At 48.0% G+C, this 23189-nt stretch overlaps 1 protein-coding gene across 22 annotated transcripts in view; it reads right to left on the reverse strand.

The window, feature by feature from the left end:
• The window catches only part of LOC111858807 (discs large homolog 1-like protein), a 116781-nt gene that overhangs the window by 24782 nt on the left and 68810 nt on the right, over window positions 1–23189 (reverse strand). For 13 of the 22 annotated variants that reach the window (XM_023840910.2, XM_023840907.2, XM_023840906.2 and 10 more), the window contains 10 exons: window positions 13434–13532; window positions 12947–13000; window positions 11117–11167; window positions 9932–10056; window positions 9218–9387; window positions 8571–8707; window positions 7336–7480; window positions 4864–5011; window positions 1398–1554; window positions 558–660 (listed from right to left, as the gene is read on the reverse strand). In XM_023840910.2, coding sequence (XP_023696678.1) covers window positions 558–660; window positions 1398–1554; window positions 4864–5011; window positions 7336–7480; window positions 8571–8707; window positions 9218–9387; window positions 9932–10056; window positions 11117–11167; window positions 12947–13000; window positions 13434–13532 — 1189 coding nt within the window. The remainder of the gene's footprint in view (window positions 1–557; window positions 661–1397; window positions 1555–4863; window positions 5012–7335; window positions 7481–8570; window positions 8708–9217; window positions 9388–9931; window positions 10057–11116; window positions 11168–12946; window positions 13001–13433; window positions 13533–23189) is intronic. The other 9 variants (XM_023840916.2, XM_023840915.2, XM_023840923.2 and 6 more) reach the window with 1 other exon arrangement.

Consider the following 23189-nt stretch of genomic DNA (forward strand, 5'->3'; position numbering starts at 1 on the left):
TTACTGGGTACGCAGGGTAAAGAAGGTCAATAAGCAGCCAATCAGGGACAGGGAGAGTCCAGCCAGGCGGCAGGGAGGGGCCTACAGTGACATCAGCACTACTGGCTGTGAGGGGGTAAAGGGACAGCCTCACTGGGTCCTAAACGGAACTTTGTCAGTGAGAGAGGCCCTCCGGTGCATACAGTCAAAACCTCTGGAGATCCTACTGCACCATGAGTTAGCCCAGCTCACTGCCTCTGTACAGCATACAGGCTACACACACTGAGCATGCTCAGTGAAGACAGCACCTTGCCATCTGGACTGAGAAAATATGGAAACGTCGCCGGCTCGTGCCGTCCCTGGCCGACGCATTTCGTGTCTATTTCCAGCTGAGGAGAGCGGCTCTCACAAGCTCTCGGCTGCACGCTCTCGCACATCGTAGGTGTCATCGCTTAATGCCGGGCGCTGACAGGAAATCGGAGTACGCCACACCTTCATGGAATGCTGCCTCCCGCCAATTGAGCTGAGCTGCGAGGGTTAAGAGTTGACGCTTGCCTCGGAGACTAAGTCGAACTCACCCTCGGGTCTGTACTGCGCCACGATGGTAACTGTCTGACCCGCGTTCTTCAGCGCAGCTGCGGCCTGCTCGTGGGTGGCGCTGCGGAGGTCCACCCCGTTAACCTGCAGTCACATGACCACAGAAACATTACAGGAGACCCTAGGTGAATACAGCTTAGGAACTGAGATTTTTTCAGTTCATCTTAAGTCAGACATTATCACCGACCAAGGAATATTTAAGTAACAGGCGTAAAATCTTTACTTGACCTCCGGCTGTAAATAATGACAACTGTTTGCTGCAAATGGGTAACAGGGGTGTAACAATTCACCATGGCACGATATTTCACGATTCAAAAACATGATGATACACATTGTAGGGGCATAACAATGCATAGTACTTCAACTTATTAAAATTCCAGAGGCAAAATCTCAGTTTTGCTTTGAGATTTTATTTTTATATTTTGCACTGAAAAAACTGCAAGGAAAAAAAAAGAAATGATCTAAAAACAGTGTTTTTTTGCAAATATACATGCCTAAAAGGAATAAGAACTGTAAGATAGTACAGATTCATTTTGTTGAATATATTGTGAGTGTATCAAACAGTCATCTATGGAACAGAATTGTGAGTAGATAGAACTGTTACACCGCAGGTAATGTACCGATACAGCAATATTACAATGATTTATGGATTCTGCCTACACTATCAAAAAACATTGGTCAAATGGTTCTTTTCAAAATGGATCTTCATTCATAAAGTGAGTGTCCTCACAATTGTACACAGTGCTTTGATATTGTCCATCATGGGCTCCGTTACTCGGGTAACAATGGGGGGGGGGGAGGGGGGGTGTTGTTGCTCATACCGACACGATGCGGTCCCCTTTCCGCAGCTCCCCACACAGGTCAGCCGGCCCCCCGGCCAGGATGAAGGAGATGAAGATGCCCTCTCCGTCTTCACCGCCCACGATGTTGAAGCCCAGCCCAGTGGTGCCTCGATGCAGCACCACCTTCCGGGGCTCCCTACGGATCAGAGGGTGGCGTGCGTCTGTCACAAGGCTGCTCAGCACGAGGCCAGGCAATCACCAATATCACCCCACAGCTACACACCACAACAAAAACATTACAACTGACCCCCCCTGCAACAATAACAAGGACTCGGTTCCTTTATCCGCTCATACAATAATTCTTTTTAAACTCCTAGTATATATATATACCAAGAAAAATCTGAATATCTTGCTATTTCATTTTTTCTATTCTCAAAACAGGAAAAAACGTGATCAAGTACCCCACCTAGTGGACAGAACAGTGTAATAACTCAACAACCACATGTACACTCTATAGACAAAAGTATCGGGGAACTTTGCCCTTAAGCCTATGGGAACTTTTATGACATCCCATCCATAGGTATCAATATGGAGTTGGTCACCGAGTTCCCTTCACTGGACCATTTGGGCCTAGCCCAACTCCTGAAGTACTACCCCATTCCATTATCTGCTGGGTCTGCATGCAGCTGCTCAGCCATGAAGTCCATTCCATGAAGCTCCCAGTGCACAGTTTCTTTGCTGAGGTTAATAGCAGAGGCAGTTTGGGAGTCCTCATTAATCGAGTCAGAGGGCTGGTGACTCTTACGCACTATACGGCCGCTGTTACATTACATGGACTGACACTTCGTGGATGAGTTTCCGTTGTTCCTAAATGTTTCCCCTTTGCAATAATACCACTTACAGTTGACCATGAAATATCTAGCAGGAAAGAAATTTCACGATCTGATTTTATTTTAAGGGTGGCATCCTATGACAGTACCACACTAGAAGGGTGGCAATGCATCTGATTTCAATGATTAAGAGGTGTGTTCCCATCCGTTTGTCCAGACACTGTATGGTATCTTAAGCCTCAATTTGTCAATCTTCATAATTTGTCAATAAGGTATCAGAGAGTCAAAGTGAAAGCACATGTTCAGCACACACCCCTAACATCAGACTGAGCCATGGAGTTGTAATGCACCTCAGCAAGCTGTAGAGGGCAGCACAGGCCAGGGCTGCAGCGTAGTAAGATATTAAATAGCTCTGGCGGCTTGACGACTTTCTCAGTTTATAAATGCTCCATTAACCTCAGCTTGACATAACCCAGGGTACGAAAGCTCAGGTGTCATCTTTTCACGGCACCTGAATGTTTGCGTTTGAGTTCGTGTTTTATGTCAGCATGACGCGACATAAAAACACGGCGCATTATAAACGGGTCCGATTAGGCGAGTCCGGAAACCAATCAGCGGCTCATCCACACATTCACCTACCTTTTTCGTCATCTGCTCGCTGTGCCACGGCAGTGAGCCGATGGCTTCACATTAATTTTTATCGATAATTCCACGGATTGCATTTATCAACGTCAGTCAATAAGAATTAGTTATGAAAAATGTTACTGGCGTGTGACGCAAAAGGGCTAAATTTCAATCTGCCAGCTTAAAACTGACTGAAGTGTTGCCAGGTTTCTATTTACGAATGAGCAGATTTCTCTTCAAATGAACGAGATGTTCCTGACCACAGGATCCAGAGCTTGTTGCGTCTCTCTCCTCCCTTCTTCTCTGCTCATGCCCATGGTCCCCTTTGCCAGGCTGCGGCCATCTGCCCCCCCCACCCTCTCAGATGTTTCAAAATAAAGCCATTTAATTCCAGCTCTGTCTGGATGCATGGCCTGCCAGCTCTGAGCAGCAGCGTCGGACTGAATTAACCCCCGTGGTCGGCCGGGTTAGGGCCCAGGGACCCAGCACATGGTGGGGATGGAAACCGCCAGGCATGTGAGCACGCTGGAGAGGGGGCCAGGAAACTATTACACATGTAACGTTAACAATCTACTGATCAGTGGTGAGACGGGGTTGGGGGGGGGGGCAGATTTAATAGTGAGTTAGAAGACCGTGTTGTGGGCCGTACAAAACAGTTTCAGGCCTCTGCCCCTGAGCTTGGAGGACCCTATGAATGGTAGGTATGCCCCCCTCCCAGTTCAAACCATCTGAGAGACTACGGGGGGGGGGGGGGGGGGATTACGCCATTATTACTATCCGCTCAAGGTCACTACAGAAAGTTGTGATGTCTGTCACTGGAAGTTCACAGGTCTGCAGTGAAGTCCAACTGCACTGTGAAGGATAGCAGAACACCCTGGGGCGGCTGTGCTCCGCGGCGAGCCAATAGCGGAGGCCATCTCAGAGCCGCCAGTCAGGCCGCACTCCCATAAAGTAAAATTACAGCCTATGCCTCTGCATATTAATTAAGCTCCATAAATCTTGCATGACTATCTATTCAATTTCAGCTGAAACTGCAGAAGAGCGAGAGAGATTCTGGGAGATAGGGGTGAGGAGTGTAATCAGCGGGGGTGGTAGGAGAGTGAAAAGGGAAGGGGGGGGTGGAGGAAATACCAACATAGCACCAGGGGAGAGTGAAGGAATATTACCATTAACGTCATTATGAAAGAAAAGCAAGACAAGAAAGAGAGAAAATCCGAGGGACACCTGTGTGTCAAACAGTAACTGGTGATCCAACCATCCATCCATTCATCCATCCATCCATCCATCAGGCCTGGGGGGGGGGTCCCAGGTAGGGGTCTATGCCACCCCCACACGCCATAGGCTCTTTAGAGATGACAGTTAGGCTAAATATATGGTTTTAGCGTACATGAGGAAACTGGAGTAACCGTTTACATTTTACATATGTAGAATCACTTTGGACAAAAGCATCCACAAGTGAGGCAAACAGCACACTGCAAACAGCACACTGCAAACAGCACACTGCAAACAGCACACTGCAAAAACACATGCCGTTAAGGAGACGATTAGGCTTAAGAGTAGCTAGACTCAGCTTCTAATGAACACCCAGGTACAAGTGTAAGCAGTATGGGAGCAGGAGATACACAACAGCTTCTAACAAGGCAAGCTATTGCCTACTAAGACCATTCAAGGAGGAAGTACCCTGCGGAACCCCATGGGATGCGGAGAGAACGTGCAAACTCCACACCGATTTTTATAAAAATAAGTTTCCCCTTGTGGGGACCGAAGAAATGGTCCCCACAATGTCAAAATAACAGGTTTTTATCACATTTGGTCCCCACAATGTAATACATACATAACCCACCCACCCACAGACAGACACACACACATACAGCAAAGACAGAACATGAATGGGGGTGTCCGGTCATAGTGGCTCACACTGCACCCCCTTGCTGTCCCATGACAGAACATGGAATATTAATGTGATGGTCGCGGGATGAAAGGTGAAATATTCCCTTTGGCTAAAATCCCCCCATGAGTCTGAAGAGCAGATTAAGGTGGCCCTTTCTTACCGTGTGAGATCCTCCTCTCCAGCCAGGGCCTTGGGGGGGGTGGGAGAGCAGCGCCCCATGGTGGAGGTGGTGGAGGTGGTGTTGGTGACGACCGGCTGGCCCAGGTACGCTGGGGGGCTGACGTGGTTCTCCACATGCTGGGAGTAGGCTGCGAGGGAGGGTCACACCGAGAAGTCTCTCCTATCAGTTCTGGCGATCATGTGACCAAAGGAGCCAAACAACATCAAGCTTCCATGCTCACAGAATCATTTAATTCCCTGTAATAAATCTAAACTGACAGCAACCCCACTGGAACAAAATCAGCGGCTTTCAGTCTCAGATTCTTCGAGAGAAGATGTCTACCATCAAGGACGTAGGGTTTGTTTTAACGTCGGTAGGGACCAAATCAGCCCCGAACCTCCAACCCCCTTAAACACACACAGTACTCCCACAATACTGGTAGTGGCATGTCCTTACCATCCATACCCAGATTACGCCCTTCTGCATTACAGTATTGACACAAATGTCACATAGGGAAGATCGTGTCACATGACTGATTTAACATTCTGGCACGGTCAAGCAGGCATGTCAATAAAAAGAATATCACACGGCATTCACTTTCACACGACGGTCAGTTGTTAAATTAAAAAAAAAATAATAATAATAAAACATACAGTCACATCACGCAATTCAAATTCTAATCATGAGCTCAGCAGAAAATCAGAAGACGTGGTGGGGAGGGTTATAATCCAGTGGGGCGGGCAGCTGGCACGGAGGGCAAATTTTTCTGGGATCGGGAACCCGATTATGGGTTTTTGACATGAGAAGACGGGCGGTTTCGATCTTCATTCATCAGTTCTGCTCTCAGCCAGCCCAATGCACGGTTACTCACAACTCATGTGAGAGAAGCCATGAAATCCAACGTGAGAATCGAACAGCCTCTTGCTGTCACGCCTCTCAGCTGGATCAGCGGCATTCCCATGCTGGAACCCATGCACGGTGCCTGTTCCTCATCCGAAACGCCACTCTGACACGGAATGCCTGATAAACAGCCCCGCAATGTATTAAAAGGAGCCTTAAGAGCAGCCTCTGCAGCTGGAGCTTAGCTCAGCTCGGCCTGCTGGTTTCTGCTTCTCCCCACAACCTCTGTCTGCTGGTCTGTGCCCAGCCCCCCACCCACGGGATCTCAGCTTGTGTTCACCACAGAAAATCTCGGCGGATTCGCGGGATGCAGCCTCACGCAGGCAAAAACGGGGTAAAATACTAGCCACCCAGAGAACGAATATGGAACACAGGGACTAACTATTCCCAACTATTCCCTTGAGCTGTGGGAGGGGCGTGTGGCCCCGTGATCGCGAGGTCGCCGGTTCACACACTCAGAGTTGGCACATCGATGTCACCGTTGGGCTCTCGGTCAAGGCCCTTAACCCCCAATAGACCCAGGGAACGTCTCACCCTACTTCAAACTTTATGTCGCTTTCGATAAAAGCGTTTGCTAAATAAATGCATTGCACTGCATTGTAAAAAATGGTTTCTGACTTTGTGAAACTTGAACTTAAGTAAAAAAAGCACAAGTCCTTTGGTGCGGAAGGACGCACCTTGCCTCAAGGGATTGGCATGTAAGATAGGACACGGTGTGTTCCGGACACGCAGTAATGTCTCGAAGTGATGGTACACACTTCATCCGCCAGGGTCCTATCAGGCAGCGGCTGGTCTAGTGTACACCATACTTATTCACACACCCAGGATTTCAGTTTTGTTTTGCAGTCATTCAAGCAGCAAACCTGAGACTGCTTGTCAACCACGGGAAGACAAGGAGAAAAAATAATAAATAAATGCAGAGCGGACAGAATACTGACAGCTAAGAACATCCCTCCTGAGAAGACGGCGACCAAAATTTCACCGGCGCATCAATCCATCGACTGTAGGGAAATAACAACAAATCTGCGTTGCTGTGATCCAGACGCTACCATGCAGAGCTTAACATGAAAAGCAGGGGGACAGGCTAAAGGCAAGTCCACAGCGTCGCAGTGAGCACTGCAGAAGCAGCACAGCGGCACCCAGTGCTGCATGGCATAGGTATAAACACGCTCCCAAGCGGAGCTCCCGGGCCGGACGGGGGGCGCTCGCCGTTGGCCGCGGCCGCTAATGGCTGGACGGCAGGCAGACGTGAATTATCGATGGGGCCATTAGGGCTGATGATGGCGCGACTGCCAGTCATGGTGGATCGATAAGCACTGCGGGGGTGGGGGGGAGGTTTACGCCGGCTAATCAGAAGCAGGGGGTGGGCACACACAAGGCTCATATTCCAGGAAGTTTGCTTATGGTTCAATTTGCTATTCACTGCTTCAATATACTGATGAAACACCCCAAGGTTTGGCAACGTATCAGCGGCTTACTGCAGGGATGACATCATAGCGATGAAAAAGTGAGGACGGCACACCCTCCTCTCCTGAAAGCCCCCTCCCAAAAAGCCGGCGCTCGCACACTCACAGGCCGTGATGTCAGGGGGAGCGAAGCCGTCGTTCATGAAGACACTGGTGGGTTTGGCCACCTTCAGGTACACGACGTCCGGGGTGTTCTTCAAGGCCGTCACCGCGTCCTCGTGGCTCACCTCCTCGAGGGGAGTGCTGTTCACCTACAGGAAAGCGAGCCGGGGACACTCAGGGACACCCCGGCAGACACGGGTTCGACTGATGGCATGATGAAACAGGAAGTCAGGTAAAATGAAGGGACATTTCAATAATAAATCAAGGAAAAAAATAGGATGACTTACTGAGGTGTTTTATCAGTTTAACAGTTAAATTGTCTTAAAATTTTTGCAGTGGTTCACAAAAACGGACTAATTTATATTCCGTCAATGTCCAACAAATGTGTGGGAGGAAATTGCAGGATCCGGAGACGGGAAGCAGACCCACTGATCCGAGCGCTTTCTCCCAGCGCAGAATCGTGATGCCCTGCCTGCCAGGAAGGCACCCCAGGACTCGGGGTCTGTTTCAAACGGGCCACGGGTGACAGACAGCAGAGAGACTGACAAACAGGCCCCCACGTCAGCACAGCTGACTGCATAAACAACACACACAGCCGGGCCGTTAATTATCGCTGATTGCCAAACGGATAATTATAGAGAAGGGGGGGAAAAAAAATTTAAATTCACAGCATGCTACTAGCACGCTATCAAAAAAAATTTGGGTTCACTTTAAATGTGACCTTTTCCCAGATGCTAAGACTTTGGTTTCCCAGCGATGCCGTGATAAAGGTAGAAGCAGAGATTTAACGCGGTAATTACACGGCTAGAGACCCCAGAGAAAAGCCTGATGCTGGAGCGTCATGGAAAATATGATGCTAAGTTAATGTGATCCTGCAGTTTCCACACCCAGGACCTTCAAAGACCCCAGAGAGGGCGCACACACAGCTTCCACGTCCGCGTACGGGAAGGCGGGCCCCAGCACCTTGACCGGAGTTTAAAATCCACATGACAGCTTCAATACGTCATTAAATTAACCCCACTCAATCTCTTTCAATCCTAACTAGACATGTCGATCAACCGCTTTTACTAGAAACAGCCATCAACATCAGAGAAAAGGAAAGAATCAGAATCAAATCAGAATAAAATATTATAGCCTTCTTAGAGTTCGCCTTGAGCAGTAGTAGTGAGATGCCAACACAGTGATTTTAGGCCGCAGCTCAGAACGGCCTGTCACTGCTGATGGGCGGCGTCCTCTTACGGCCAGCAGTTTGTCTCCTATCTGCAGCTTCCCGTCCTTATGTGCGGCCCCGCCCTCGATGATCTTGGTGACGTAGATGCTGTTGTCCCCGGGGATGTGCTGGTTCCCCACGCCCCCGGCTATGCTGAAGCCCAGACCTGAGAGCGAGAGAGGGACGATTTGACACACCGCTCGATAAACTCAACGAGCAGAGCATAACTGCTACTGTCATTATTACGCAGCACAGGCTGTGACATCACCATCATGACATCACCTCGGAAATCAACAACACAGCGTGACAATGGGACACACCAACACCTCATGCTAATCGGGGCTGGTGGTATAGAGGCTGCAGGGTGCTGCTAGGCCTGGAAATCATTAAAACGGCCTCTACATTGTGTCCGACACGGGACACATGGGGCTGAAGTGACGACACGTTCCCCCTCACGGCTAATTAGCTCCAGGTGTTCATTAGTGCCATGCTCAAACTCTATGAGACGCCATACATGCATAACTCATTAATTTGCGCGACACTGAAAATCCGTCACTAACTTGGCTACAAACGGGGGGAAAAAAACCGAATGAAAATTTTGACTACAATTTATTGTAGTATGAACGTACCCAAAGGTTTTTGCACAGCGGGAAGAGGCTTCTGCCAGCCGTCTCACCTTTTGGGCCTTTCACCAGCTTGATCTCCATCACCTTCTCTGAGTGCGGTTTCCTCCTCCGGACGTAAAGCCGCACTATAGATCCGGCCTCTTTCAAGGCTTCTACGGCTTTACTGTGAGTGACGTCTCGCACGTCCACGTCGTTCACTCTCAATATGCAGTCGTTGACCCTGCGGAGGAGCACAGAGGCACACGCACTTAAAAGATTAGGATTTAACTGGAAGACGACTTTCAGAGTAAAATGCGAGGATTAAAGGGAGTGGGCAAAAACTCAGAAAGAACCATCCATCCATCTCCTGTACCTGCAGGGGGGGTCCAGAGCCTATCCTAGAAGTTACGGGCACAAGGCAAGGAACAACCCAGGATGGGGTGCCAACCCATCGCAGGGCACGCTCACACATGCAGACCTATGGGCAATTTGGTAACTCCAATTAACCTCAGCACGTTTTTGGACTGTAGGGAGAAACCAGAGTTCTTAGAAAAAAAACCCATGACAAAATGGCACATGGCAGAGACTCGAACCCAGGTCCCAGAGGTGTGAGGCGACAGTGCTAACCACTGCACCACCGTGCCGCCCCCGAATGAAGTAGGTCAAATAAGAAGCCATTCAAAAACTCTGATGAAAGATGCTGGAGAACGGATGAGTCCTGGGACACAGAGATCAGCAGGCACGGAGAGGGTGTGTGCAGACACGAGCCAGCAGGGGGCGCTCACCGGAGCCGGCCGTCTTGGGCTGCCGCTCCCCCGGGGATAACTTTGGTGATGAAGATGCTGGGGTCTTCGCCGATGTGGGGGTTGTCTGTACCGCCGGCGATGCTGAAGCCCAGGCCTGAATTGCCCTGCGAACCACCAGGCGGACGGAAGGTGCGGTTAACGCAACACTATGTGCACCGTCAAAGCTCCTAACATTACCGTCCACGACTGATCTGGGATCAGCTTTGCTGTAGAACCAGTGTACCTGACAATCCCCCATGTCAGCGAGTTTGAGCTTAAAAGCCCAACCGCCTCAGAAACCCTCCAAAAAAAAAAAAAAACGGACCTTGTTGTTTGTCGAGAACCTCATTCATCCAACGGATAAAGTGGCTACTGGCTCTCACCAAAAATGTGGCCCCCTCCCCCAAAAACCCAACAAAGCCAGGCTTACGTTCGGCGATAAGCTCGCGAATCAAACATGGGATTACAGTGGGGTTAAACGAAACACACTAGCCCCGGAAAACAGCACTTCCTGCCATTGTCAGCCTGCCGCTTCAGCTTAGACCGCAGTCGTACTCAGGCCGGTGATACACACGCATCAAGGCGGACGGCAAAACCACGGTATGTAGGACATTTGCAGATGCATCCTCTGGTTGACATGCATGCATGACTAATTCAAAAGGCCACACGGAGCTCAAAGGGGACAACTGAATTCACCGCGTGCATCTTAAATGGAAAGTCCTGCCTTAATGATGGATGTCGCGACTGTATGCTTTCAGTCAGGTTCAAAAGTCTCTGAACTCTTAAGCTTACAGTCAAGTTTAATTCTCCAATTCAAAGGGGAGGATCTATTGATCGACACGGTGCATATTGTTAGATTGTTTTACTTTACACTGACAATCTAAGGATAATCTACTTTATGCAGCCATTTATTTCACCTCCATTTTAATCTGCTATTATTAAGACCCACAGCCATACATTTCACAGAAGTAGGCCTGGCAGCAATCTGGATAAGTCTCTCCTACGTAAATTTTCAGAGGATGCGGAAAAAGAGCAGTGGGGGAAAAAATGCAGTCAGCTTTTGTGAATGTTACGCAATGTTCAGACACTGTTACAGGTGAACAAATCAATCATATCTGACACACATATGAAATTCCGTCTCCTTACAGGGATTGAGAGTATTTGGGTTCCATGCCACTCGCTTACCCGTTCAAGCGTGATTTCTTCATATTCATAATCAGCTTCTGTTCCATTGACCTGACAAAGCAGAGAAATAAGATATAAGCTTGGATACGACCAATGGTGCACCTGCCTAGCTACCTGAAACAGGCCAGCTGTGAGTGCAGATGTTTCACTAACGCGTCGTGTCAGAGTGCTCTCACATTAGGTCAAGGGTGTTGGAGTCCCAGGTGACAATGGACCCCGGAGGAAGGTCTGCCTTAGCTAGCCTGCTGCAGACTCACAGAAACCACACTCAACTGTCAGAGCCAGAACACCAGGTGCAGAGCTCTGAGAGTGTCTCAAACCCGGCAGAAAAAAAGCTGATGGGAGTGCATGATGCAGGAGACACGGACCTTTCCTTTCTGGTCGGTTTCAGCCTGGTCTCCCGCAAACAGAAAAACAGTGACTCTTACACGCAAATCCAACAGCATAAAACCCAGAGAGGGCAGGGGCACCATGCAGCCCAGGTGGACGGAGTTCCCTCGCTGTCATGCACCGAAGCGATGACGGAAAGGAGGGCGGTGTCCTTCAGCTACCTCGGTCACGACAGCGGTGGAGGGACACTAATCCCCCACGTTCTCTTGTGGCTTCCACAGCTACGGCCGGCGCCAAATGGGACACAGTTAAGCTGGTTTTATCACTCTCTTACTTGCCCAGTAGGGCAAAAATGTAGTTTCCAGTATGTAGGCAAAATGGTCCATGAACCAGCGGCTCTGCATGGTGGCCAGAGAGAGTCAGATGATTGTGGTTTGGGCCTAAGGCTCCCTGACTTCCCAGGTCTAAAGAGCCATCAGTTATGGGTGTCATCTTTATTACAGAACTGTGATGAGTGTCACAGTGGCATCTATAGTTCCCAGTATACATAACAAAGTATGCAATATAGACTAGATCTATTGAAACAACATGGATTATACCAGAACAACAAACAGAGATTCTCTGATACTCAGCATTTTTTTCTACAGTCTAAACAGAGCCTCACAGGACAGAAATGCACATTCCATCTCCAAAACATGCATGAGATGACGCCCAAAGCATTTTCACCTGAACCACAGCTCAGTGAGCGAAGGCCATAAGGAATCAGGGAGCATGTAGGTGAGCACTAATGAGCTTAACTGACAAAGCACTGCAGGGCGCCACCAAGGGGTGAGGGGGAGTCAGACCAGGAGCGCTGGGCTCTCACACACCCAGCAAATGGCCCTGCTCTACCCTGCCCCTGCTACATGATTGCCCAACAGGTTCTGCACTGGTCTGGATAGCACTCCACTTCAGCACCAAGGATAGTGCTAACCAAAGCAGCCAACCCTGTGTTCTGTCACACCTATATGCAAATGCAACATCTGCAGCATCGGGAGAGCCCTTCGTGGGATAATGCATCCCACACACCCACAGGTTTGTAATTTTGTCTTTGCGGGGACTCTCCATTCATTTCTATGAGGAAAACTTAACCATAAGTAACCAAACAAAGCATGAGGCTTTTGGCATTTTTAGTTTTTTGATCTTTGTGGGGATCTGAAAAACGGTCCCCACGTCAAAAAAAAAAAACAGATGAACCACACACACACACACACACACACACACACACACACACTTTACATTCAAAATGAGCAGAGAAAAGGCATTACTCTCAAAAAAACAGATGTAAAAAGGTATTTCAAATATAAGAACAAAATAACACTAGGCTAGAGACGTTATAACATCAATACATACTGTTGTGCACTGTGGAAAAACGAGGCATTAAAATGCTTAAATGCTACGGAAATCTGACCACCATCACTGAGACGCCGGCAGAGAGACACGTCGCATGTAAACACTTACATATGACGGCGAATCCAGGCTGTCAGTGTTCACCAGAACAGGTGGGGGATTGGCCTGGAAATGAGAGCGCAAACACATACATCAGCATCCCTCCGCCTCGCGGGACCCCGCGCAGACGTGCAGACAGCGTGCTTCAGAAATGCCAGTCTGCTGAGAGACTGCATTAACATACACTGTGCATGTCTGAAAACAAGCATGCAGGCATGCATTACAGGTCACCGTGGAGGAAGATTCAGGCATGACATTTTATACTGCGGAAAATGCAGTGCTGAAGCATAAAAGCGATTACGTCTTTAAGCTTAAATTTATTCTTCCAGGTTTCCCCTGTCGGGTTTCTCCGCCGCTGCAAAGCATTCAGACCCGTAGCCAAAGCAGGCAATTCACTGTCCGGCCGTGACCTCTAACTGCATCGGAACAGCAGTCAAATGGGAGGATGAAGAAAGAAAAAATAAATAGATAAAAACAAATGAACAGGAAAAAAGAGGACCTGTGACGTGGGTGAAGAGATGACAGGGGTCTTGGCTGGGATGGGCGATATAGGGATCACGGGGATTATGGGAGCAGAGGGAGGAACAGCATCTGTCTCCTGGACAACAGGGTCAAAGGTCAGAACACAACACAAAACACTGAAACACAGATGGTGGTGAAGAAATGGTAACAAGGGAGGAGGATATGGTGGGATGTGAGGATGTCAGATGTTTTGTGTTGGAGTAAATGGGGAGGACTGGGCAATCTGTGGATAACCCCAGGCTGGGCTGAGAGAAACAGGACAAAAGAACTGAATCATTTGGGTTAAAGTTCATACTGACCATCAAAATAATAAGACCGATATTAATTTTTGTTCCTTTGATGGAGAACGGACAGCGTATTCTGAGTGATTTGTTTACGACGACGGAAAAGCGCCTAACTGTGGTTATACTTCTGCATGTCAGCCTGTCATAGCACTTCCCCGCTGGGGTTCAGCCACAGGACGGTGTTTCTGCTGGGGTGTCAGGCGCCGTGTGAGTGCGCACGGCACGGTGACAGCAGAGGCCGGGACACCGTCGTCACCCCGGCCAAGGAACAGCCACTCCCAGCGGGGCGGCGGCGTCTGTCGCCCCGTGGCAGAAACAAGCACCATAATTTAGACGGAGCGGCTGCAGCGAGAGCCGTGAACGTTTGGCAAGCGGCGCACGCTGACTCGCGGCCTTTAAGATCTTAGCAAGCAGTGAATCGGTTTAAGGACAGATTTTAGCGGAAGCAAGAGTTCCGTTTCAGCTAAGGTGCTTCTGTGCACAAACACCAGAAATATATTACTACACTTTTCGGAAATCCTCGGCTTTTATGCGGAGCACAGCTGTATATTTGGTGGTACTCAAAGCCCATTCGAAGTTCAAATCAAAAGTTAATTTCCCATACATGCAAAGAGCAACCAAAAGATGGCAGGACAACGCTTACACAGAGCTCAGGCATGAGGCTGTTTTAAGGCGTCTTGGTACATTAAATGCTCACTGGGAATTTGAACAATGGCTAAGGGAGCTGTATTGTTCAAAGTGCACATGTCCTGGGATGGGCTCTGCAGAGTCCAGGCTTTCAGAGCACTTATCTGGGGGTGGGGGCTGCCACAGAGACACTAATAGCAGTCTATAACCGCGTCCAACATGTCACACGTCACATTTGGGTGGTGGGGGGGGGGGGTCTAATTGTTGTTCCATTGCACCTCCATTAGTCATGCTACCAATGGCTCACTCCATCTTTGAGCCTAATGCTAACTAATTACCTGCACTTGCATGGAATGAAAACAGCAGAAAGTGCTAAAACAAAACCGGATCAATGCAATGGATCAGAAAACCTCAAGTTTCCGATTAGTCTATAGGAACTTCAGTACTTTTATATACACATGCCCCCCTACCAGCGATATTGTCCCCTCCCCCCGAAGCCGTTCGCACACTCTCACTCAACACCACCAGGAGTGATACGGAGGAGCACCCCAGCCCCACGTGCTCAAAGACAGCGAAGCCACAGGATGAAAAGTGCAAAGAGGGCACCACACTCATCTTTTAACAAAAGAGCTCCACGTCCCCTGAGAACAAAACACGTCATTCTTATAAAAACAAAAACAAAAAAAAAAACTCACGCGCATGTTCTGCCTGAAATCCACCATACCAACACGAAGAACCAGTCTCAGTCTCAACGCTATGGCCTAGAAAACTACAGAGAACTCAAACCATCTACCCAAAAAAAAAATATATATATAAATATATATATAAACCCAAAAATATGAGGCAGATCGCTGTCAGTATGGAATAAGGCTTTTCCGAGCACCCAGCATGAAAGCATGAAGGACAATCCAGGACAATGAAGACTGTCACCATAAAACGTGCCGTACCTCATCGCCGGGGAGGGGAACCCACAAGCCGCTGAAGCTCCAGTGGCCCGTTAAGGACACCCTGGTCATGCTATCGGCGGGGCTCTTCCGCAGACTGTCCCGCAGACTGTCCCGCAGACTGATGAAGTGCGCTTTGCTCCTGGAGAAAGCGGTGAAGGCACATGCGCTGTACCAGCTATGGGAGCTCGGGGGCAACCCTGGCCCGGCGGGCCTCCTAGCAGAGCCGGCCAAAGCGGGATGGCCCTCTGCGGCCCCGCAGCGATGTGTGGGGTTTGGCAGGAAGGCGGTCATCTCAGGCAAGAGAGCTGGACGGCCGTAGGCTGCCCTCCCTGCAGTCCAAGTACAGACTAATCCTGCTCCGTCCCTGTTGCCCCCCTTTATGATTCACTCCATCTGGACAGGAGCACTGTCTCTCCCTCTCACCCCTCAGCACCCCCAGATGTCTTGACAATAATCTCTAATAAGCACTGCATGACACAACAGGACGCAGTGCTTTCCCAGGCATGACTAATCAATGGGCTGCTCCAAGTTCCATATGGGCAGATGAGCAGTAGATTGGGAAGCACTTCAGAAGAACCTTCCCCCACCCCCTTCAGATTTACTGCTGTGGGAGGTGGTCCCGTAAGGTCATGACCCTTCCCTTGCCTGGGCACGATGAATAAAAAGAACCTTGTTTAGCCAGCGGCATGGCAGAGCGGGCAAAACCCACGGCACAAAGGCCTTCCAGACTTGAATGACTCTTCATGGAGCTGAACAATCTGTGATACATCCACACCAGCTGCTACATCTGCTCCATCACAGGAGGCTGGGGGGCACAATCCAATGGAGCCCAACACTGTGAAGAGCACAAAAGCATTACAAGGGGAGGAATGTCCAAAAAATGTTTTAAACAACAGATAGGTATGGAGGCACACTACCAAGGGCAGTTTAAGAATATGTGAACTTTCCATGCTAACTTTCCATGCTAACTTTCCATGCTTCATATGTCTTAGGCGATCTCAATATCTCAATCTGAATTCCAAAATGTAAATGAAATACCCTGAACAAACACACAATATATCTAACCATCTACTCGACGCAATAAAATGGTTTCTAGTCAGAAATCAGTTCTTCGTACCATCTTTGAGGAACCTTCCACACTTCAGTCTGGAACATTTCTACTATGCTAGCTCAGCCATTGCAAAACACGGTTTCTTCCTATAAAAAAATTAATTTTATCGCACTCCATGGAACCTTTGGGATTATGTCAGCATCGGACTGCCACTTCTCCACTACTGTAGATGTGCTGTGGGATTGGACCCCAAACCCAATGGATGGACATTTTCCACACCCTCCCTGAGGCCCTGTGCTCCCCCATTTAAACTGCAGGATGCTGGATTAAACTAATGTGCAAGAGCATGACCAGGTTCCTTATCCTTAAAATAAAAGGCGAACAGCCCAACTTCGTTCTTGTAACTGGTGTTCAGTATTTTACGCCCACGATTATACCCACACACTTTTACACACGTACTGATGCTTTCTTGCCCATTTTATTTTGCTACATTTGCATTACATTTACTTACTTCGTAAACACTTTTATCCAAAGTGAGAAATGAGGATCAGAGAGCAGAGTCACTCAGGGTCATGGGCTCTGCTCAAGAGTCCACCAGTGATATGACTACTGTGTCACCTACGGGATGTGAACTCACAGCATTCCGTACATGGGCACTGATTCACAACTCAACGAGTGACACTCTGCCTCAATTAATTTCTTCAATATGGTGGTTTTTCATAACAGCACGCTGACAGGTGCAAAGTTATGCGAAGCGAAAACGGCTATATTTCTGTCAATTGTTCGAAATAGTTTTGTTTCTTCTATTAAAATTTTATTTCTAACAAAGGGACTGCATTCTATTATTCCATTCTAAAGAAATCAAATAATCAATTTGGTGTTGCCTGGGAACGACAGAATGTTGGCGCATGTTGGAAAAGTTTCACATTTTTCCAAGATTCCATGTGTGCATGTTTTGACACTTCTTTGTTACACCATCAAAGTGATTTGCTTGATCGTGTGAGAATCAGATCCTCGTTCCTCAGCCTACCACAGCATTCATTTCACACGTTAAGACCAATTTCGTGTATCTAGTTCGGAAAAGCAGACAAAATGATAAATGTCTTTTTTTTTTATAAAAATATATAATACAGAAGCATGTTGAGAATCTAGCCCTCAACTTGCAAGAACTAACCCAGCGATAGCAATGGTTGTCACAATGTACCAAATTGCATTTGACAGTTAATCACTTTTTGCTGAATTTCACAATGAGGATGAATTAGACGCTCGTTTTCACCTTAAGCAAAGAGTGTGACTGTCATACCCAGTTGCCTCGGAGTGTTATTAGTGCAGTCAGTAGCCCATGCCTACAATCGTTACATAAGAGCTGAAAATTCCACTTTATTTGCCATTTATACTTCTATGAGATCCTGCCTCATACACTTCTGTTAATACAAGCAACGTTTAAACTTGTTTGAATGGATTTGCGCAGTAAATGCAAAAATAGCTCAAAATATGATGTAAGAAACCTGATAATGAGATCTCCTGCTGTGGCTGGCCTGTTTAATCCATCATCACACAGAGACACTGCCACCTGCAGGCTGTCTGTGAGTACTGCTTTTCCAGTTTTGTCTGCTGGTCAGATAATCAACAAACTGTCCAAGTCACCATATCGCCAGCATAAAAAAATAAAAAAAATAAAAAATTTAACACAGATACAATATCCGTCAGATATAACTTTTATGAGTGATGCACCAGTCTTCAAAGCCAGCTTGAGTATCTAAGGCAGATCATACATTAAAAGGCTGTTATCAGGTTTTACATCAATGTCTATAATGCCACCAGAAATTAGATGGTCTCCCTTTCTGGTACTCTTAGGTTTCTATAAGCATTCTCACCAGCCTATAAATGCCATTTCCTGTTTGTATGACACCCAACATACTTTCCAAAGGCTAAAAACAGATACAGTGGTGGGGGGGGGGTGCAATGCAGATGAGATGAGGAGAGAGTGTGCTGTGATGGTTAGGAAGAAAAATAAAGAGAGAGACGTCAGTGATAGAGCTGAGAGGCTGAGAGGGGAGGGCTTTTAAAGGAAGGAGAAGAGGAGAGGCTGGGGGGGGGGAGATAGCCCATCAGCACTTTCAAAAATATATTTTTTAAATTAAGAAGAGAGAAAACGAAATCAAATGGAATAAATATGGGAGCCTAGGAGCCGACGAGAAAATGATGCTGCAGGGTGCGTGTCAATACGTGTTACAGTAACATGGGGGGGGGACGATGGGGAGACAGGAAGCTCATAAACCCAAGGAGATTGTAAAGAACTAAAGGAGGAGAGTGAGTAGAAAGCAGGAAAGAGCATGAACTGGCGCGATCCAGGGTCAGACCACGAGGAAGCCACAGCCATAAAGGGGGGTGGGGGGGGGGGGGGTCAGGAAAGGGACATTCGGGCAAAATGGCGTGACGGGTAACCTGAAGAGCAAGGCTATTCCGGGAGGGGAACCTTCCCTGTGTGAGGGGCCATAAAGAGCTGTGTACAGCGGTATGACATGGGGGCACTGGACAGAGGCCCTGGGGGCAGCACGGGGGGTAGGCCCAGGTGGGAGGGGCCACACAGAAACACTGGATCAATGCATAGGTTATTAAGTCCTGGAAGGGGGAAAAAAAATGCCTAATCGATCACCGGATTAAGTAATTTGTTACTCCGCTCCTGGTTGTGCGTCACAAGGGCCCGGTTGAACTGGGCCCAGGGCCAGGAATTACGCACGGTGGTCCTGACTGGGCATAGTGCTGCAAGGCTACAGACTGAAGTGTTCAGTCAGACCCAGCAATTCAAATGCTTGAGTGCTGATCTAGGCAAAGAGTAAGCAAATGAGTAAGAATAAAGCGGCTTGCCAGGGAGGCTAGACTGTTGGGTCAAAAACGAGCTCCTGTAGTAGTTTTTCCATATGCTGAGCTCATCTAGCGGCTGGTCATAAACTTGGCACGTTCTGGAGAAGCTGCTCCCAAATAATGACTGGAATCATCGCAAAAATGATTTTCAGTCCTCACTTCAGTGTGATCGAAAGATTTCTCGACCAAGATAAGATCATATGATTAGTCAAGACCTGAATTCTAAATAACAGTTGTTCATCTATAGCAGTGGTCTCAAACTCCAGTCCTGGGGGGCCAGAGCCCTGCACAGTTTTGGGTTTCCCCTCGTTTAACACACCTGATTCACCCCCTTGAGCTGAATCACTTGTGGTGGAAAAGGGAAAGAACTAAGCTACACAGGGCTCCGGCCCCCCAGGACTGGAGTTTGACACCCCTGATCTACAGGAACTAAAAATGCAAACCAAGTTTATTATTGACAGTCTCAGACATCCCACTATCTCTAGAGTCCCTCCTTGCTGGCTGGTCACTCCAAACTGATACTCCATTCACTCCACACATCTCGACCGCTAGGAGCAACGAAACAAAGTGACCCATTTATTGTATGCTAGAAGGCCACTGGCCACGACTAGCGCTAAAAATTCTATTATGGAAGCAAGAAAAGGGAGCAGGAATATCTGAATCACACATACTTATCACGGGCCAAAAGGAAAACGTCTACATTTAGCAGGACGGCCCAATACTCGAACAGCAAGTCCAACAGTACTTTGTCTCCACAAAGAAAGCAACCAGCAAAAATGAAGACAGCAAAACTCTTATGGGGGACAGGGGTCTCACTGCAGTTCTTTGGGAAGAGCACCAATCCCTCCAGATGACATGTGACCACACATGGTGGTCTTCCACTTTATTCGGCAGACATTTTGAACAGGCAGGGTTTTCGTGCAACATATAGCTAACATCTTGTTCTCTCACCCCCCCCCCCCCCCCCAAATAACAAGATTCTATACTTTTTTCATAATGAGTCAATAAAAAGAATTTGACGTCTAATTTAGCTATCTAATTTAGTTATCTATTAAACATCTGAGACCTTTTAAAGGAGAACCGATCGCAGTGCCAAGCTGCCCCCAGGAGGGACGGACCAATCAGAGCACGGGAAGCATGCACGCATCGACTGCGCGCAGTGCAACCCGACTTAGTTGAGGGCATGTGCTAGGCAACCACTCCCACGGATACTCCTACAACTAATACTAATAATAATACTGCGTCGTCCATGTAAAATGAGGCATCCCACAAAACATGTGCAAAAGGCCTTCAGGATGTCGGATCAGCCGACCTGAACGTGTATTAAGAAGGGAACACAGGGCAGCTCTTCCCATGTGTGTACGGAGCTGAAATAATCCCAGCACATTTTTTCTAACAGAATGTACATGAATATTTAACGATTACTGGGGACGATCTTAACAGAATTACTCTTACTGTAACATTCTTTTCTTTACATAAAGTGAAATGCAACGGTGTCCGTTGAAATGTCCCACTAACCTTCTGTTACCGCATAGCAGGAATACACAGTACGCACCACCATTACGTGCGTGCACACGACATTATCACATTATTACATTTTTAGCTCCCTGCTCACTGTCAGTTATGATGTAGGATTAAAAAAAAAAACCTGCTGTTTGAATAAATGGAATTCTAGCTATAAACAAAGACGAGTTTGCCTCAAAAACTGACGTCTCTTGTGAACTCAGTAGAAAGCTTGTCGTGTACCCCTCCCCCCCCTACCCCCCACCCCCACAGCTCTCTGCATGTGTGAACATTTCTGCTCCCAAATCATCCTTGACAATGAAAGAAGAGGATTTCACTGGCTAACAGGGGGACCACAGTCTGGCGGAATGATCCTGTTTAAAAGGCCGAGATAATCCCGCAGATGCCTCCCATTGTTAGGATGAGCTGCACCGCGCACGGATACACCATCACCGGGCCCCGTGTCAGTGGCGGGCAGGCCGGCACGCAGGGAAACGCCATTCCCCCCTGGCCTGTATGCTCTCTCTCTCACAGATCTCCGGCCCAACAAAAAATGAGAGCCAATACCATTTTCGCCTCTGTCGAGGGACATTTTCTGAAATCCATTATGACCTTGCTGTGGCTTAGTGCTTAGGAAAAGCCACAAAAGAATCTGGTCGCATGGGTCATGCGCGTTGAGAGATTTATACATGAAAGCTGGCCGAGTAGACAGGTGCCGGACATGAGCTGTTCCTCGTAGCGCCAAGGGGGGGGGTTGGGGAACGCAAACTGATCAAATCGCACGAACTGCATCTCTGCTGACTCTCTCCGCATCAACTCCATGGTAACCGCTGAGCCAGGAGGTCTCTCCGCGTGACCGGGCAATCGCATTTACAGCATCGCATCGCGGTCGCAGCCGCTGTGAACGACTCGCCAAGTATCCTCCATTTCATTATCTTACAATCGACCGACGGCGTGCCGCTTCAAATCAGGGACGTGTGCAAAGGAGGATGGCGCAAGCCTGGGGGGGGGGGGGGGGGGGGATTATTGGGCTTGCCACTTCTAATTAACACAAGTCTTGACATGTCCCACAGTTGAACGTCAGCGATCTCCCGATATGATACCCAGGGCTTCAAAGAGAACAGCGTTTGACACCCATCAGGGTGACTGACAAGCTGGGAAACAAACAAGATCTCTCGTCCAATCCCACGCCCACGGGGAGCAGGACAGGAAAACAATAAGGTTTCTAGGTCAGGGCCTGCTAAGGTCATCCATCCAGGATAGCCAGAGGCACGAAGATATTTCTCGGTGAAAAACAGGCCAAATAGCTTTGGGGCTTGTGCTACCATTACTGATATTAATTATTTTGAAATGATTAGGCCATTTATTTCCTAAACAACAACAACGCAGCATACAACACAGTTTTATGCGTCATTTATCTATTATCGTCTTGAAGGCTCAACAGCACACAGTCCAAAAGAAAGCATGTGCTTCAGAAGCAGGTGGCCTATGTAACGGTTACACCAGCCTCTGTAAAGGGCCCCAGCCAAGCAACATCACTGTGGACAGAGTCCTCCTTCCATGAGGACTGGACTACAAAGGTCTGGTATAATCCTGACCTCTGCCTGGCAGACAGACAAGCGGAAGGAAGGGCCGTGGTCCAGGAGAGAATTACTGAGGTCTCCTGGGGCTGGTTTTGCATTCTTGAGCTCTGTTAATATACAGTGGAGGGAAGAGATATCTAACTAATCTCTACATCTGTAGCTACAGCAATGGCTCCTTTAATTGCAAGTCTGGAACCCTGGCTCTGGAATACGACTCTTCTGGTTGGGGGACAACGCACAAAATGACATAATATGAATTCTGAATTCACTGCAAAACATTGGGCATATTAGAACTGAAGAAGCGATCCCCAAACAGCCACAAGAGCACGATCTGTGATTTCTGGAACACCTGTCTTTCTTCACTGTGAAATCCTGTCCCAATTGCATAGCTAGTTCATAAGAGAACAGTACACATATGAAAGATGCCCCAAAAGAATCATTGCCAACCACAAGGGCTCAACGACGCTCCACTTCTTAAGAGGAGATTTGAACTGAACACAGTTTTATGATTCATAATTACAAAATCACTGCACTGCTGAAATCAGACAAGATGCACTCTCCATTCCAGTCAATCTTCAAACCCAAGGAGACACCATCCATCTATAGAAACGTCATCTATAGAGTCGCAGTAATTAATCCACCCTTAGCAATTTATTTTTCTTATTTATTATTTTTTTTAAAAAACAACCGTAGTGTCAGTCTTGCCCCAAAGGCTCCTGGACTCATAAATAAATTTCTGACAAAAGTTACAAGAAATTGATATCAAGTGCTGCCCCCGGTTACAATATCCTTCCTTTCCAGAGGAGCGTCTTTCCCACAACCTCTAAAAGCACCACAGGTTCACAAGATACAGAGGAGAAATGCTTGTAC

The sequence above is a fragment of the Paramormyrops kingsleyae genome, chromosome 21 (genome assembly GCF_048594095.1).
Source record: "Paramormyrops kingsleyae isolate MSU_618 chromosome 21, PKINGS_0.4, whole genome shotgun sequence".
Taxonomy (NCBI): Eukaryota; Metazoa; Chordata; class Actinopteri; order Osteoglossiformes; family Mormyridae; genus Paramormyrops; species Paramormyrops kingsleyae.